Source organism: Tachypleus tridentatus, chromosome 12 (genome assembly GCF_004210375.1).
Source record: "Tachypleus tridentatus isolate NWPU-2018 chromosome 12, ASM421037v1, whole genome shotgun sequence".
In the NCBI taxonomy this organism is placed as follows: domain Eukaryota; kingdom Metazoa; phylum Arthropoda; class Merostomata; order Xiphosura; family Limulidae; genus Tachypleus; species Tachypleus tridentatus.
In genome coordinates, this window is record NC_134836.1 from 23,467,391 (window position 1) to 23,484,092 (window position 16,702).

The 16,702-nt window shown below is 31.7% G+C and overlaps 1 protein-coding gene across 1 annotated transcript in view; it reads left to right on the top strand.

The window, feature by feature from the left end:
• The window catches only part of LOC143235197 (kielin/chordin-like protein), a 114,537-nt gene that overhangs the window by 58,374 nt on the left and 39,461 nt on the right, over positions 1 to 16,702 (top strand). Inside the window, 6 exon segments of the mRNA XM_076473127.1 lie at positions 4,331 to 4,501; positions 5,518 to 5,600; positions 7,019 to 7,280; positions 10,986 to 11,159; positions 11,966 to 12,048; positions 14,784 to 14,957. Coding sequence (XP_076329242.1) covers positions 4,331 to 4,501; positions 5,518 to 5,600; positions 7,019 to 7,280; positions 10,986 to 11,159; positions 11,966 to 12,048; positions 14,784 to 14,957 — 947 coding nt within the window.

A 16,702-nucleotide genomic window follows, 5' to 3' on the forward strand; every position in this document is an offset into this window, starting at 1 on the left:
CTTCTGAAAGAAATTAGTCTGTCATAGGAACTCTGTCACATAATTTCTTGGTGTTCAATAACTTGCTAGATTTTTAATACTGATTTTTCTGGATTTTTTTTAACTTGTCATTTTGTACAGTCCTTGTTTTTAAGTCTTCTATTCTCAGTTTTGAAAATATTTCGTAATATAATTAATTATCTTCTGATGTTACTCCTTATTTTATGTGCCTACTTTGTGATGTAATCTTGATTTGGTTATTGAAAAGCTATTGAGCAAGATATTATTGCATGAAAGTTCAAATATATAAGTATAAATGGTTTAATTTAGAGGTATATTAGGTAGGTAATGACAAAGCTGGCCATAAAGTGGTTTTTGGAGGGGCTACTTGACTTAATTCACATGCAAAAAATCAGGAATAGTGAATTTATTGGTAGTTAGTGGCTGTAGTATAGGTACTATAAATTTTGCAAGTTTGTAAGTATGTGTGCTTAAGGCTGAAAGAATTGGTTGGAAGGATGATGGTGCCTGCTTTATGGATTGTAGGAAGACATAAGCTCTTTTCTTTGTCTTTAAAATTTTCACATTTGCAAAGATTTTCACTGGTGTAATACAATTATGTAACTAAGAAATTACAAGGTAGTTCTTATATTACAACCTGTTACTTCTAATTGTAAATACCTCCTCTGTTTTTTTCAGTGAATGTTTTTCTCCCAGCTATAATGTTGAAAGGTGTAATATAATTACACCTTATGTATTAGTACATATTTTTTATAAACTGTATAATTTGTAATCATTTAAGTGTCTTTTTTAATCTTTCAGAGGGTTATAGTTCATTTCTCATTGCCATGAAAATTCACTCTACATTTGGGTGTTACAGGTATATTATAAGAGTAATAGTCAAATCTTATTATTTAATTAGAGTACCTTAATAGTTAGCAGTGGGAGCTGTTGACTAGACCTAACTTATCAGTTCAAATTTGAGGATTTCTAGTGTAATCCTTGTGTAGTTTTGTTTGTATATTTGAAACAAACAAATTTTCACAGCTTTTATAAGTTAGGATTCTTCATGTAGATGTCAAGGATGATGTACATTTTAAATGTACCGAGAAAGCTTTGATTTTTTTTTTCTTTTCCCCAAGCTTAACTGTTTCTCTTGTTTCAATACCCAAGCCTAGCTCAATCTGTTAATACTAGAAATAAATGACTTTGTAACACTAGAATGTTGTTTATATTTAATTGGACACTCAACATTTCACCTTACAACTTTCTCAGGAGAGTTCACTGAAGTATGAACCAAAACTGACAGTACAAGTCTCTGAATGATATTATCATGTCTTATATACGCCATATGCACTATAGAAATTAAATAATAGCTAGTCTATATTTTAAAATTTTCTGTCTGCTGTGACATTTGTACCACATTTTAGTTTATGTTATCACCTTTAATCTTGTGGTCACTTTTCTTATTGTACTCCATGTACTGCTATGATTTTTTTACACATTTCCAAAAGGAGAAATGAAACAAGTCCAAAAATTAGGTTTGGTCTCATTTGTCATTTTATGTGTTCACATTTATTTTCTTCTTTAAAGTGTCTTTTGTGTAATTGATTTGTCATGGATTTTTAAATGTCTTATCTTTCTTCCTTCCTCCACTGGTGGGCCTTTATTTTTACTTTTGTGAATAAGTTTGCACAGAAATACCATAATAATGTGTAAGAATAATATATGTAAGAAACTTAAATTGAAATTATGCTACATAAAAAGAGTATAATATTGTAAATCGTAAATTATTGTATGATTAAGTCAAGAATAAAACAATAAAAATAAATGACTTGAAGAAATAACTATCAGTGTAAGTGAAACCTATGAATATCATTTTTAAAATGATGTGAACAAATTTGTGAAAATCTCTTGTATGTTGGGGCACTCAACCATGTGACTAAGCATCGGGAATGCATTGTTTGTGCTAACTGGACAGATCATAGCCGAAAGGAGCTTGCTTGATCGATGTTCACAGGTGTCCGCGACACACGCTAGAAAATCACAGTCGTAATATTTGTCTGTCCATTCTGTCATTGATAATTTGTTATGTTACTTAATAGCATTACCAGACATGTACGTTGTTCAGATGTATAGGTAAATTAGTGAACCAGACATGTATGTCGTTCAGAGGTATAGGTAAATTAGTGAACCAGACATGTATGTTGTTCAGGTGTATAGGTAAATTAGTGAACCAGACATGTATGTCGTTCAGATGTATAGGTAAATTTGTGAACCAGACATGTATGTTGTTCAGGTGTATAGGTAAATTAGTGAACCAGACATGTATGTCGTTCAGATGTATAGGTAAATTTGTGAACCAGACATGTATGTCGTTCAGATGTATAGATAAATTAGTGAACCAGGCATGTATGTTGTTCAGATGTATAGGTAAATTAGTGAACCAGACATGTATGTCGTTCAGATGTATAGGTAAATTAGTGAACCAGACATGTATGTCGTTCAGATGTATAGGTAAATTAGTGAACCAGACATGTATGTTGTTCAGATGTATAGGTAAATTAGTGAACCAGACATGTATGTCGTTCAGATGTATAGGTAAATTAGTGAACCAGACATGTATGTTGTTCAGATGTATAGGTAAATTAGTGAACCAGACATGTATGTCGTTCAGATGTATAGGTAAATTAGTGAACCAGACATGTATGTTGTTCAGATGTATAGGTAAATTAGTGAACCAGGCATGTATGTCGTTCAGATGTATAGGTAAATTAGTGAACCAGACATGTATGTTGTTCAGATGTATTGGTAAATTAGTGAACCAGACATGTATGTCGTTCAGATGTATAGGTAAATTAGTGAACCAGACATGTATGTTGTTCAGAGGTATAGGTAAATTAGTGAACCAGACATGTATGTTGTTCAGATGTATAGGTAAATTAGTGAACCAGACATGTATGTTGTTCAGATGTATAGGTAAATTAGTGAACCAGGCATGTATGCCGTTCATATGTATGAGAAAATTTATATCAGTTATCACTAAGTTACACAATTTTGTGTTTATTTAACATTATGTTTATTCTACATTACATAGGTAAGAAAAACTGGGGTGTATTTTAATTTAGCCAAGCAATTTTAAAATAAGTTAAAATATACTATAAAACATTGGTATTCAAATTACATTTTTTAACTACTTCACTAGTGCTACATTAATGGTGTTTTCAGTCTAGTTTTCTTAGTACAAAACTACTTTATTTTACAAAAAAAATGGTGGGTTTCTATACTGTTGTTACTGGCTGGTATATGCGTTGTATCTCTGATGTTTGTGTTGTTTTTCGCCCCTCAAATCTTGGTATGTGGGTAGAATGTTAATTACTTTTTTTCTTTCATCCCATTTTTGTGTTTCACTATATCATTCAACTGAATTCTGCATAGGGTTAGTCATTTCAGCTGATCTTGTATTGGGAGAAGTAATGTTGACTATAATTTTGAGTTTATGAAGGGTAGGTATTTTTACGAATTATATAGCAAGATTTTAGTCAAAAGAATAAGCCTGTTTTTGTACAAAATATGTCTGTGAAAAGCCAAACTCAGTCTGACTTATACTTTGACAAGTCAGTGTGCAAAGTGATGTTCATGCAATGAATAAAAATAGTTCTGTCGATTGTACAGTTTGCATAAACTCTACACAATCTCTTAAATGCACAATTAAGCCTTTCTCAATATCTCTGTATATTGTTTCTGGTATTTTTTCTACTTTAACACAAACAACAAACAATTTGAAAGTAGCAATGTAGGGTAACATGAAATGCTGATAACTTGCATTAAATGCACAATGCAATGTTAAATTGAACTCTATACATGGTTGTACCATGCACACTTTATCCCCACTGATGCTCATAAGGTTAAGCTCAATTAGTTGTTATCTGTTTTTACCTTTGATACAAATAGTAAACTCTGTCACCAAGTAAATATTCTAGTATTTTATCCTACACTATTCTCTGCTTTATATATTTTTACATAGTTAAGAGTTATTGGTGAGGGATGGAATGTTATGAAATAAGTCTAACCAAAAGTAAGGATAAAACATAATTTTGGAACTTTCAAAATGCCAAACTCTTTCACCATAAACTGATGAAGAAGGATGTAGATACATTTTTATTTCTACGGCTTTAAAGTGTAAGAAGTATTAAACCATGCTATTCTCTTTCATTAAAATTTATAAAAACATAGATTGCAATAATTATCTATGTTCACATTTCAAAATTAAAATGGAAAAATGCTTTCAGAATATTTAATTAAGTGACAAGCCATAGTTAATTGAGTGCACAATTCTGTGATGTTTCAGACTGCTTGTACAAAAATCAAAGGTTTTCTGATGGGGAAAGCTTTACTGATTCTACAGACCCTTGTTTAATTTGTCAGTGTAAGAATCAACGTGTAGTATGCTCCAGACAGATCTGCCCAAAAGAAACATGTTTGCATCCACTGATTACAAAATGTTGTAAAGAGTGTTCAGGTAAGACTTTGATTTATATATATTAACCTACTTAGGAACATTTTTTATTGCTTGAACATCTCTTATTATCTACATAAAAATCTTTAAATGTCATGTTTCTCAGATAACGCTTTTCACAGTAATAACAACATTCATTGATACTGTGATTTTTACTGCTGCATCTTTAAGAATGTCTTATAACAAATAATGTAAGGTTATTGTAAAAGAATGTTTTTACTATGCTATTCTTTTTCATTAAAATTTATAAAACATAGATTGCAATAATTATCTATGTTCACATTTCAAAAATTAAAATGGAAAAATGCTTTCAGAATATTTAATGAAGTGACAAGCTATATTTAATTTATTTTTTATAATATAAAGTACTTTTGTGTTATATGTACAAATTCAACATTTTTAAGAACACCAGTATATAATTCTGTGCTACATGTAATTCATAATATTAATATTTTTAAGTTTAGTATTGGAACACTAATTGAACCATTTACTGCAGCTCATATATATGGCTTTAATTTTTTTTTCACTGTGGCATTTCATAGTCAATGCTAACTACTAAATCCACAAAATGATCTTGACTTTTCCCAGCTTTCAAGTTGTTTGGTGCCATGATAGTGAGATGTCATACATTCTTCTTTATCATTTTGAGGAGAAACTGATAGATAAAAGACAGAAATAATTAACCTACTGTATGGCAAGATATAATGGAATATTTATAAACAACATTAACATAAAACATTACAATTCAGCACTTGATACAGGAATTTTAGAACAAGAAATACACATGTGTACCAGTCACAGTGAACAGAAAAACACGTAGAGGCCATATATGAACCAGCTGCAGTAAATGGATTAAATAGAAGGATCTTTTTATCATCTTTGTGAATTATTTCACAAATAATATTACCTGTTTTCATTAAATAAATAGTTCTCCCATTACTTAATCCTTACATTAGAACTGATTGCATAATTTTCAGATCAGATATTGTTTTTCTTTCTGATTTGCTGTTATTTTCTAGATTGTTTCTTTGAAAATAGAAAGTTTTCCAACAAGCTGTCATTCCAAAGGCCCTCTGATCCTTGTCAGACCTGTATATGTGAGGTGTGTTAAGTATTTTTCATGTTTCAATTTTAAGTTAATTTTTCCAGTTTGATAAAGTTTATAATTATTAATATAACAGCAATGGACAATTTATTTATTGTAATGTACTTTCAACCAAAAATGAAAAGCAAGAAACTCTTAAATATTTTACTGTACATTTTTTTAATTTTCTGTGTATTATTATTATTTGCTGTGTAGAGGATCCCAAAGATAAATGTACCTAAAGCCATGAGTAACTTTGTAATTGTGCACCAATTAATGTTTTGAAATAATTTATTGAAAACAAAAGGTAATTAAAACATATTAAAAGATATGATTGTAATGGTATTTTGTTTATGTATATTGTAATTACAGTCGTGTCAATGCAATTTCTGGTTGATAACTTAAGTTTTACCATTATTAAACAGCTTCTCTCCTTTATATATCAGCTGCAGAAAAGTGGGGGGACAGAATCTGCAAAAAGGAATACATAGGTGTGAGTACTCTACATAAAATGAATTTCAATATGCATATCAGTAGATCACATGACAACCACAGTGAAAATGAAGTCTTGGTAGAACAGATTGTATCATAACTACACTATGACATTTGGCATTTGAAAAGCAGTATGATGCCACTTGATATTAGAAAGGGTATGCAACAGCTCATTTTGACACCAAATATTCATACTCAGATCATAAAGAGTGTTTAGATTTGAAAAATAGAATTTTCAAGGTAGAGCTATCCTTTCTACTTAAAGGGTATAGAGAACAATGGAATGTGGATGAACTTGGAACAGTATGACTATTCAGAAAGAAACCTACAAGAAGTTGTGCCCCCCAGCCATGGTAAGCAAAGTGCAGAGTCTTGTAATAGGTAAGAATCCATTAAACCTATTAAGACTTAAGGTGTGGGTTCACCAAGATAAGGCTTCTAATCATACTTATTCAACCATTGCATACCTCAAGTGGCTGAAGATTGAAATGGATATTCATGCTATTCCGTAATAAAACATACTGTGTAAAGTGCCTATAAATCTTTGTGCAATTGGATTGTTAAAACAGGCTCTGAACTCTTGTCTTTGTATACTTGATGGATTATTAGAGTCTATAGGGAAGAGTGGTGTTATTTGGACATGACAACTTTGTGACAGAGCACTTTGCAATGTAAGCTACACATAACCAGACATTGCATTGTAGACTGTAAATCATGTGGTGAGGCTAAAATTGTTTAAAAAATATAATGTAACTCTTTGGCCACATCTGTAGTTTATATGAAATGCAATCCTATATCATCAGTGTTTCTCACCTTCAGATTTAATGTTAAAATAGAAGGTTAAAAATCAATTAGATCATTTATTTTGTTGGTGATTGCTAGAAATATATTTCTACCTATATGTATTTTATAACATTTTGTTTTTCTGTTTAATTGTTAAACAGAATGGAACTGTAAGCTGTCGGTCCAAAATTTGTGAAGAACTTAAGTGTACTCACCCCTTCCAAGGTCGTTGTTGTCGAGAGTGTGGTTCTGACTGTAAATTTAGAAATCAAAGGTATAACAATTGGCAAGTTTTTCCAGATCCATTTGATCCGTGCCTTGAATGTCAGTGTAAACTGGGTAATGTCACATGTAGAGATAAACCTTGTCCTTCTGTACACTGTGACCATCCTTTGAAACGTCACTGTTGTAAAGAATGTGAAGGTAAGAACTGTAATGTATTTGTTATTTTATAGTCAACATTACATAGTATTTAGCAGGTTTGATTGTAATAGACTGAAAGTAATATTTTAATGATTACATAGAATGTTACTATTGAACTGCTAGAATTTTTATATACTGTTTAGGTATTTTAGTGCATGACAATAAAGCTGTTGAGAATCATATCATACAATTATTTTAGATACTGTGTTTCTATGGTGTATATATATGGACCTCACCTAGTGCTACATAGAGAAGCCAACTTTATGAGACACAGTTATTGTTCATTTTATTTGCTTTAACAAGCTCTTAATAACCAAACCTTAAACTATTTTTCTTTATAGCACAATGTATTATTGTTAATAATTTGTTGTGGGTCTTGCTAATACATTTACTGTGTGTTTGTCCACTCTCATTCTGAATCATTACCCAATTCATGATGAATGAAGAATGCAGATAACTGTTTGAAAAACATATTTAGCAGGTATAAAACTATTTGAACTTGTTGATATGGACACTTCTAGCAAGCCCATGCACATGTTTAGCAGGTCAAGTGTCATAGCTAAAATAATCTTGGATTAAGCTCACAACTGGCATATTTTCTACCGCCTGTTCCAAAGGCATACGGGATAAGATTTATAAGGTCAATGGAAGGTATTTTCTCATCCTCTTTCCATTTTGCTCTCAAATGGCTAGAAAGTTGCTAATGTACAGGGCATTGTTGATACTCGCAGTGAGAACTTTGCTAATCTTTCCAGCACATTTGTCTCTTTCACTGCATTCTTGGCAATCAAGCCTTGGTCAGAGCTCCTTTACACTGGTGGAATTGAAGCTTGTTCTTCATCAGTTTGGCAACATAACAACTGGACCTGATTTTTTTTCACTATAAGATGTTGTACCATCTCTATCTAGCTTCTCTTGTTACTCTTCTAGTTGTTTTTGATCAGATCTGACAGGAAAATATTTTTTTTAATACTTGGTGCCAATCTATAGTCCTCCGTTTCTCTAAGCCTGGGAAAGATTCCAAGATTCCTTCTAATTATTGTCCAATTGCTTGGACTAGTTGTCTCTGTGGGGTCCTAGAGAGGATGGTTAATGATCATCTTATTTGATTACTTTCATGAAACAATCTTCTCTTGATTGATCAGTGTGGGTTTCATTGACAATGGTGTACTGTGGACCACTTGATTTGACTCAAAACTTTGATCAGAGAAGCATTCTCAAGGTCAAAATACATGGAAAAAAAGATGTTCTCTTATGTGGAAGTTCAGCATTTCACAGGACATACACTCGTATGGGTTGCATGGCCATTTACTCATTGCTGGATAGGTGGTTTGATTCTTTCCCATTCTTTATGTAGGACCTAGGAGTCCCTCAGGACTGTGTCTTGAGTGTCATACTTTTCAGTATTAAGATTAATGCTATCACTACACAAGTTCTTCTTACTGTTAGTACGTTAGTGAGTTCCACATCTTGGTTTTTTAATGTGAGGTTTATTGAATGGCAGTTTCAGGCTGCCTTCAATCACTTGTTGAAGTGAACCACAACAAACTATTTTATCCTTTTTTTTTTTACCCCAAAACCGTTTGCATGCAGCTTTGCAACAAACATGGTCTACACTCCAATCTTGAGCTGCATATTTGTGATATTGTTCTTCCAGTTGTCCCTAAGGCCAAGTTCTTGGGGCTTATCTTTGATCTTACACTTACTTTTATTTCTCACATTCAACAGCTGTGTGTCAAGTGTCTTCTCTTCCACCTATGAGGGGGGGAGGAGAATTGATATTTTTTGCTTAGGATTAATCATGCCCTCATTTGATCTAAACTAGGCTATGAGTCTTTGGTCTAAGGTTCTGACAGGACTTCAGATGTGAAAATGCTGGACCTCATCCCATTCACTATATGGGGCTTCAGCTCTCTTTATGGAGGCTTTCTAGTCTAAAGTTTCTACATCAAGTCCCAGGAACTTCCTCTTCACCTTATTCATTTGCAACTTTCTCTATGATATGCAATCAAAATTCACTCCTTACCATAGTATCCCACCTGGGGTTGTGTCTTTCCTTCTTGGTGGGCAATGCCCTTTCAGAATTGATGGTCTGAAGTTTTTTCTTTTGGCCTTCAGATCCAGTTGTATAACATTGCTCTCCCAGTGATCAGCCCATTCCACCATGGTTTATTACTATTCTTTTATTCCTATTTACACAAATGTTTTGAAATCAGGTGACTGTATACTGCCTTGTTTTGCTGTAGTTTGTTAGTTACTCACAGGATCCTCTCTACAGTTTCTATATTCACTGCTAAATTGAATGCTATTTCTCTCTGATTGTACTATTTACACTGACCCTCTTAGCTCTGTACTGGCCCTGGAATCAGTTCACATTAGTTTTTTCCCATCAATATTCAACAGTGACTGACCCATTTTTATCTATCTTTCATTAGTATCCAATTTTCTGGATACTTGATTACATTGGTATTCCTGGGAATGAGCTCAATGATGCCATAGCCATATCCATCTTCTCTGGTTTGGTCACAGCCTTACCTGTCCTGTATTGAAGGTTTGGCTTCATGTCAGTTAGCAGTTGACTTGGCATGGGCAATGTCATAATAAGATTTTTCAGATCAAACCTTTTCCATTTTAGCCATCTTGCTTTTGTAAGGATCTATGGAAGGAAGTTGTCCTGGCTAGGCTACACATTTCTACAGTTTTTTAACCTGTTGTTTTCTTTTATCATGGACTGATCGACTAATGATCAGCCTTTGCAACACTCAAGTCACAATGGACCACAATTTTCTGTTGTTACAACTCAGCGTGATGGCACCATTTTAGACATATGTTTCCTCTTAATTTAGCCCTGAGATTGGATGATGTCTTTGTCAATGGTCACACTGTCCAACTTGACTGCTGTTTTAAATTTTTACTAGCCATTGGCTTTCTTAATTACATTTAAATCTTTTATCTATATTTCTTGGCATTATTTAGTTTTAACTCGATTTATTTTTATATTTTATAAAAAATTCAACTTTTACAATTTTTACTGGTTGTTTGCCACAGATAAGTCTTGTTGCATTGTGCCAATAAATACAAAACAACCAACCATCATTACATATTTCTTAAAATGAGACTGTTTCCAGTCTGAAAATTACAATAAAATGCAAATAACTTACTCTACAGGGTAAAAAAAACCAAAAAAACCTGATAAGACTGGAGACAGTTTCATACATTCCGTATGTTTCAACATATTTTACTGCATAATCCTTGGGAGTGTAGAATATGTGTCAGAGGTTTGGATTTTCTGTTTTTAACACAGTACTTTCTTGTGATTTTGGTTATTTAACTTCATTAACATGTATTCATTTGCACTATATAAATGTGTTATTTAATAATTTTCAAAGATGTAACATAATTGCTTTTAAATAATATAAAATGGGGATGGCTGGTCCTCCCCTTCCCCAAACACACACATAAATCTGCCACTGTGAAGTACATGACCTACAAGTAGAGCTTACATACTGTGAAAAGAAATTAAAATTTTTAAGTGTATGTTGTATTAACAAAAAATTAATTTCTTTAACTTACTGAAAGTTTTAGTATTGAATATTATTTATCTGCTTATGTAAAAATTTGACTGATTTAAAAAAACAACAACATTATTCTATAATATTCACAATTTCATATTAAGCACTCTGTAACTATCGTTTCTTTTTTCAGATTGTTTTTACCTTAATCGAGCTATATCCAATGGCCAGACATTTCGTGATTCATCAAATGTATGTAATCAGTGCACTTGCAAAGATGGAAACATTTTTTGTAAGAAACGTCCATGCCAACCAGTTTCATGTCAGCATCCAGTTTCAAATGGTTGTTGTCTTGAATGTAATAATGGTAAGTTTCACCTTATCTTTCTTCCATACTATATAGTAATAACTCATATTATTACAATACAAGACATACAACAAGAGTGATTTATAAAATTGACATTTCTTCGTCAGGAGCAACGTTACAAAACTAACTCAGCAAAAAAGAAGATGCTTTCTAACAAATTTTTAACGTTTTCTTGTTACAGACAGAATTCAGTTCATTTCTGCAATCTTCTGAAAAATATCACCTTTAATAAATTAAAAAAAACCTACCTGTAAACTTCACAAAGGACTGTATATTTTTGTCATAATTTGGAGTATACGAAGCACGTACAGTAATGAATATTTTGCCATGTTGCATAATTTTTAGTTGATTGTGAGTTAGAATTTATGTTTTAAATATTAATATCCTTCATTCATTTGAAATCCCATTTAACATATATTTGTTCTTTTCTCAAATTGAAATCAATATTTTGCCATATAGCTTTTTCTTGTGTAAAGCCATTTTATTTTCAGTAATCTAAACATGTAAAATTATACAAAAATTGAACCTAATATAAAACGATAGTTTTCATTGTAAGATTTGATGACTTGATGCTATTCTAGAGAAGTACAAAGTATTGGTCTCACATTAATCCTATTTAAGGCTTTCACCTTTTCTCTCATAATTTTTGGATTTTTTGCTAATAATTCTTCTTGTTTTGTAATGACTGTAGAGTAATTAAGAAAATAAAACATAATGATGGTAGTGAACTACAATAATAACTTTCGTATTTAGAGATCTACACTACTATTCATCAGTATTTCTAACAATCTGTATTTATCTTACAGGGTGTCTTTTTGAAGGAAATAAGTATACAAGTGGAGTAAAATTTGAAAATCCTCATAATAAATGTCAACAGTGTTTGTGTTTTGTAAGTTTTTTTTCCAAAATTTTTAATAAACAGAGAATTTACACAAATCTTTATATGTACAGAATTTTTAGATAAAAAGGAACTTTGGAGTAACTTTTTCTTATCACGTTATTTTTTATCTTATGTCATAAAAGATTGCTGGACAAAACATTTGCCACTGTAAAGGGTCTTAAATGTTGTGAGCTCTCATGTGACTTGAATAAAACTGAGTGTAATTAAAGGGCCGATGAATTAATACACGTTTGGTCACTTTCATTTTGTGTAATGCTCCACAATTATGCAAATTGTGTATGAATCATAAAACTTTTTTTTTCATGATATCCCTAAAGAGACATTGTGAAAATAAATATACATATACATGCTATCTTGTGCTCATCAGTACTGTTGTGAGCATGAGATGTTTTATTGTATTTTCCAGCTTCTACATGGTGTGTACTAAATACAATGTTTTGTTTACCAGCTAGTATTTCACACCTTATGGATTCTATTTAGTGTATATCGGATGCTACCTGGTGCTCACCAGGTATTACCTCACATGCACCAAATGCTATCTCATACTCATGAGGTATAAGCACAAGATAATGTCTGGTGGACACAAGTTAGTATCTGGTGCACAGGAGATTGTGTATGTGTGTATATATTTTCTACATTGTCTCTTGAGGGATTCTGGATTCTAGTGTGTTTTTTTATCTATCTATCTGTATATATAATCCTTTAATTTTGTCCACTAATTATTTTTTGAAGTGAGTAAAATTATTTGCTATTCGACATTGATTTTGGATTGATTCTCTCCAACTATAGTTTATTTGTTTGTTTGTTAGAATAGATAAATGAATGTGATTATGCAGTGATAACCTACGTTGTCTTTATAAACACTCTGAATGTAAATATAAACTTCTTTCTTTCCAGATTTAAATTGTTTTGTAAGTATACTGAATAAACTCAGAACTATATTTCATCAACACATATTAGTACTGAAGCAACCACTTTACCTCTCTGCATTGCCCTTCTGCTGGTCTGTTCAGGTTTCTAAATGTCATATTAATAGAATTTAGCTTCCTTCTATGTAATGTTTCTGTAGGTCATTCTCATTTTCTCTTTCCTGGTTATATCTGTATTATCATTTGATATAAAAATCATGTTGGTGGGTTTCTCAAAGCATATTCTAAATACCTCTATAATCTTCTTGCCATATTTAATGTTTTAAGTTATCTTACACTACATAGAATTTATGATGATAACATTAAAAATTATCTGCAGGTATTTTCCTTAAAATGAGTTGGCATTCTTTCAAATTTATATTGTAAATTTTCATGACTATTCCATAAAGGAGAATATACGTAACACTGGTATCATAAAGTTATATTTGTGTATCAATTTGCCTATTTTGGTGTTTGTTGCTGAGCATCTAACATGGTGTGACTGTCAATGCACATCTCAGTCTCTGGATAGGTAAAATCGATAGGTAAAAGGCAGGGAAAATTCTTAACTGTTTAAATTGTGATTAAGATCTCCCAAATTAACTCATTAATTAGAATTTTGCCTCAGCAGGTGCACCTTAACGAGGTCAGTAGATCCTAAGTTAAAGTATCTGATAGGCTGTTCAGTAACTTAAAAGCTAATGTGAGCCTCAGTATGTTATTACAGATCATGTTGCCATGTCCAGTCATGCATTGTATGATTATCATGCATCTTGACAATGGCCTTACAGGGTAATTTCCATTGCAAAAGGCTCTTTTATACAGATGTCATGTCAAAAGTACACTACTCCTCTTTGCTTTGTGTCCATAATCCACCCAGCGTGTGAGGATGAGTGTTTTTCGATCACCCATTTCATCAGTTATGTCACACAGAAATCCATAGACACTTGATGACTTGACTTGAATGTGTTTATATGTAAGAGCATGAATGACAGTTCAAAGGAAATTATGACTAGAAGTTTATCTTTGTGAACCTTTTGGTCTTGTTTCAAGACAGAGACTTCTGTATTGTTGTCTAGTGCATGTGAACAGCCTTTGCCAATGACTCCTGTGTTTGTACAGGGTGTCAAACATCTGGAGCCATATAGACAAACAAATTTTACAGTATGTGATCCACAGGTTGTTCTTGTAATTCAAAATTAGTTTGGTTTAACAGCAGGATTAACTCAACCTTCTCATGCTTTTACAGTACTATAATCAGTAATTTATCTGAAATTCAGAAAATATGTAAATAACATGTGATTCCAGACTTTTAGGTCACTCCGTAGAGTCTTAACTGTTATAAAATTGTATTTTTCACAACATGGCTAGTGTAAACGTGTTGCAGGTTTCAATCTTTAATTTGTGACAGTCATCTAGTGGGTGATATTAACTCTTTCTTCTGGTGGCAAAGGCACATGATTTTATAAATATTGTAAGAATTCTTATGAGAATAACAAGTTTAAAGGAAAATAAATTTCCAAATTTAGAAACCTGTTCCAAAATAAATAGATGTGAATTTATGGATGAACTCTACCCAGAAGTGAAACAAATCTGTTAATATATTTACACTGTATGTGGTAGTATTTTAGACAAGTTTTTTAGAGCATTAAACTTTGGAATTATAAGAGTAGCCAATTTATTTGACATTTCACAGATATTAGTAGTAATAAAACAAGCCTTTAGGTCAGTGAGTTGCTAGTATATTTAAAAAGCAGTGTTATGGGAAAAATAAACCTGTTTCATGTAGAAAATATTATTTCATGTTTTTCTCAGAAAGGAACTGTGAAGTGTTCTGCTAAACCTTGTCCACCAGTAAGGTGCACTAATCCTGAACAGGGAGAGTGTTGTCCAGAGTGTCGTGATGCTTGCATGTACGGTAACCAACAGAAAGAAAATGGTACTACCTTCCCACATGTTACAGATAGTTGTAAGGAATGTCTCTGCTTGGTAAGATTTAATCATATCTTATTGTATTGATCCATGGCTATATAACCAGAATCAGATGGATTCTCAAAAATAAAATAAACTAGATCAGATTATGGTATCAATAGCTATAGTGAAACAAAATAAGAATGTAACATGAGAATTTATGTATAACAATAGGTATCAGTTATGTTGCTGTTTCTAATGTCAATTTTAATATGATAACTGTTCTGTTATTCTTGAAGGTAGAATTACCGAGTAAATTCAGTATTATGAAATAAATATTTCAATTACAAAGTAAAGTTAGAAGGAATGAAATAATAAAATATAAATGTTTTTATTATGTAATTATTGACATGTATATGCATTTGTACATATAGTAGGTTTATTCATTGGACCCAGGGTTATATGTATATTGGGAAGAGAGTTCCATTACTTTAATGGGCAGAGTCTCTGTCATAGCAACAATATTCACAGAGATGTAGAAGTCTTTATAAGGATGTCCTATATTAAAAGGATGATTGATGCAATTTAAGTATTACTTTATCTAGTATTTTGGGTATGGGGATTGTAATCTGTCTTAATTTTGTCTCTCTTATACAGTTAACTTCCCAGAATAATTTTAAATTTATGTCAAGAATTGATCTGTTTAAGTGATCCATGATGTTAAAAAAACATGTAGGTTCAAGAATGACAGAGATGAAATAAAAACACCACGAGTGAAGTACTTTTGAAAGATAGACCTTTCTTCAAATTGGGAGTCAGTTTACCTCTGAAGAAGAAAGGTCCACCTATTGAAAGTGCTTGGGTTATAGGGTTTTTATTTCACCCATTTAAGTGATGGTGTTATGTTAAAATTTGTGTCTGTTTAAAATAAGTTATCTGATAATAATAGGAAATTATGTGATTATAAAGTAATATAGCAACAAAAAAGATGATATATAATAAATTCCTTTCTAAACCTGCTGTTATGTTTGCTTGTGAAATCTTATACCAGGAAGATATCTGTAGCTTTGTTTGTTTGTTTTTTTCTTATTCAACAGCAAGAATTTTGTACACTAAAATTCAGATATGTTATGCTGTATTATTTTTTTCATAGAACTGTGGCAAGGTATATTTTTAGTGCTGGAGTTTAAGAGTAGAGAAAAGGGATTGTTTATAAATTCAGTGTTTTTCATTATTCTTAGGATTATATTGCTGAGAATCAGATGTTTTTATGTGTTGGGTTTTACTTAACTTTTTCTACTTTCTAAACAAAAAATACACTGAAATGTGCACTACACAACAAGACATTTGAATGCTGTCACATGTTACAGTTAGCTAAGATTGACAAATTCAATACATGCCCATTAAGATACCTTCTTGATATTTTGCTTTAAATGACATTTCATCACACTGAATAGATTTTAATGTTTTTATAAGTTGTTGTTGTTGTTCAGCACTTGTTTTTTCAGCCTCAACAAGTTAAGGAAACAACATACTACTTATTGTTTTTTAGCATTAACTCCACTGTTTGGAGATAAACTGTATTCAAATTAGTAGAAAAAAATAAGACTGCTTTGGCTGTTCATAAAAAAAGTCATTGAAAAATTCTACTTTTAAATGTGGACAAGTAGCAGTGTGTGCAGTAATGGTATTTGAAAAAAACAGCCCCTCTGATAGTGTTTATTGATTGGAACTCTAAACATGTAAAGAATTATGAATTGGGTTTGAGGACATCTTATTGTTTTACTTTGTATAGAAACTGTATTACTGATTATACTTAATCA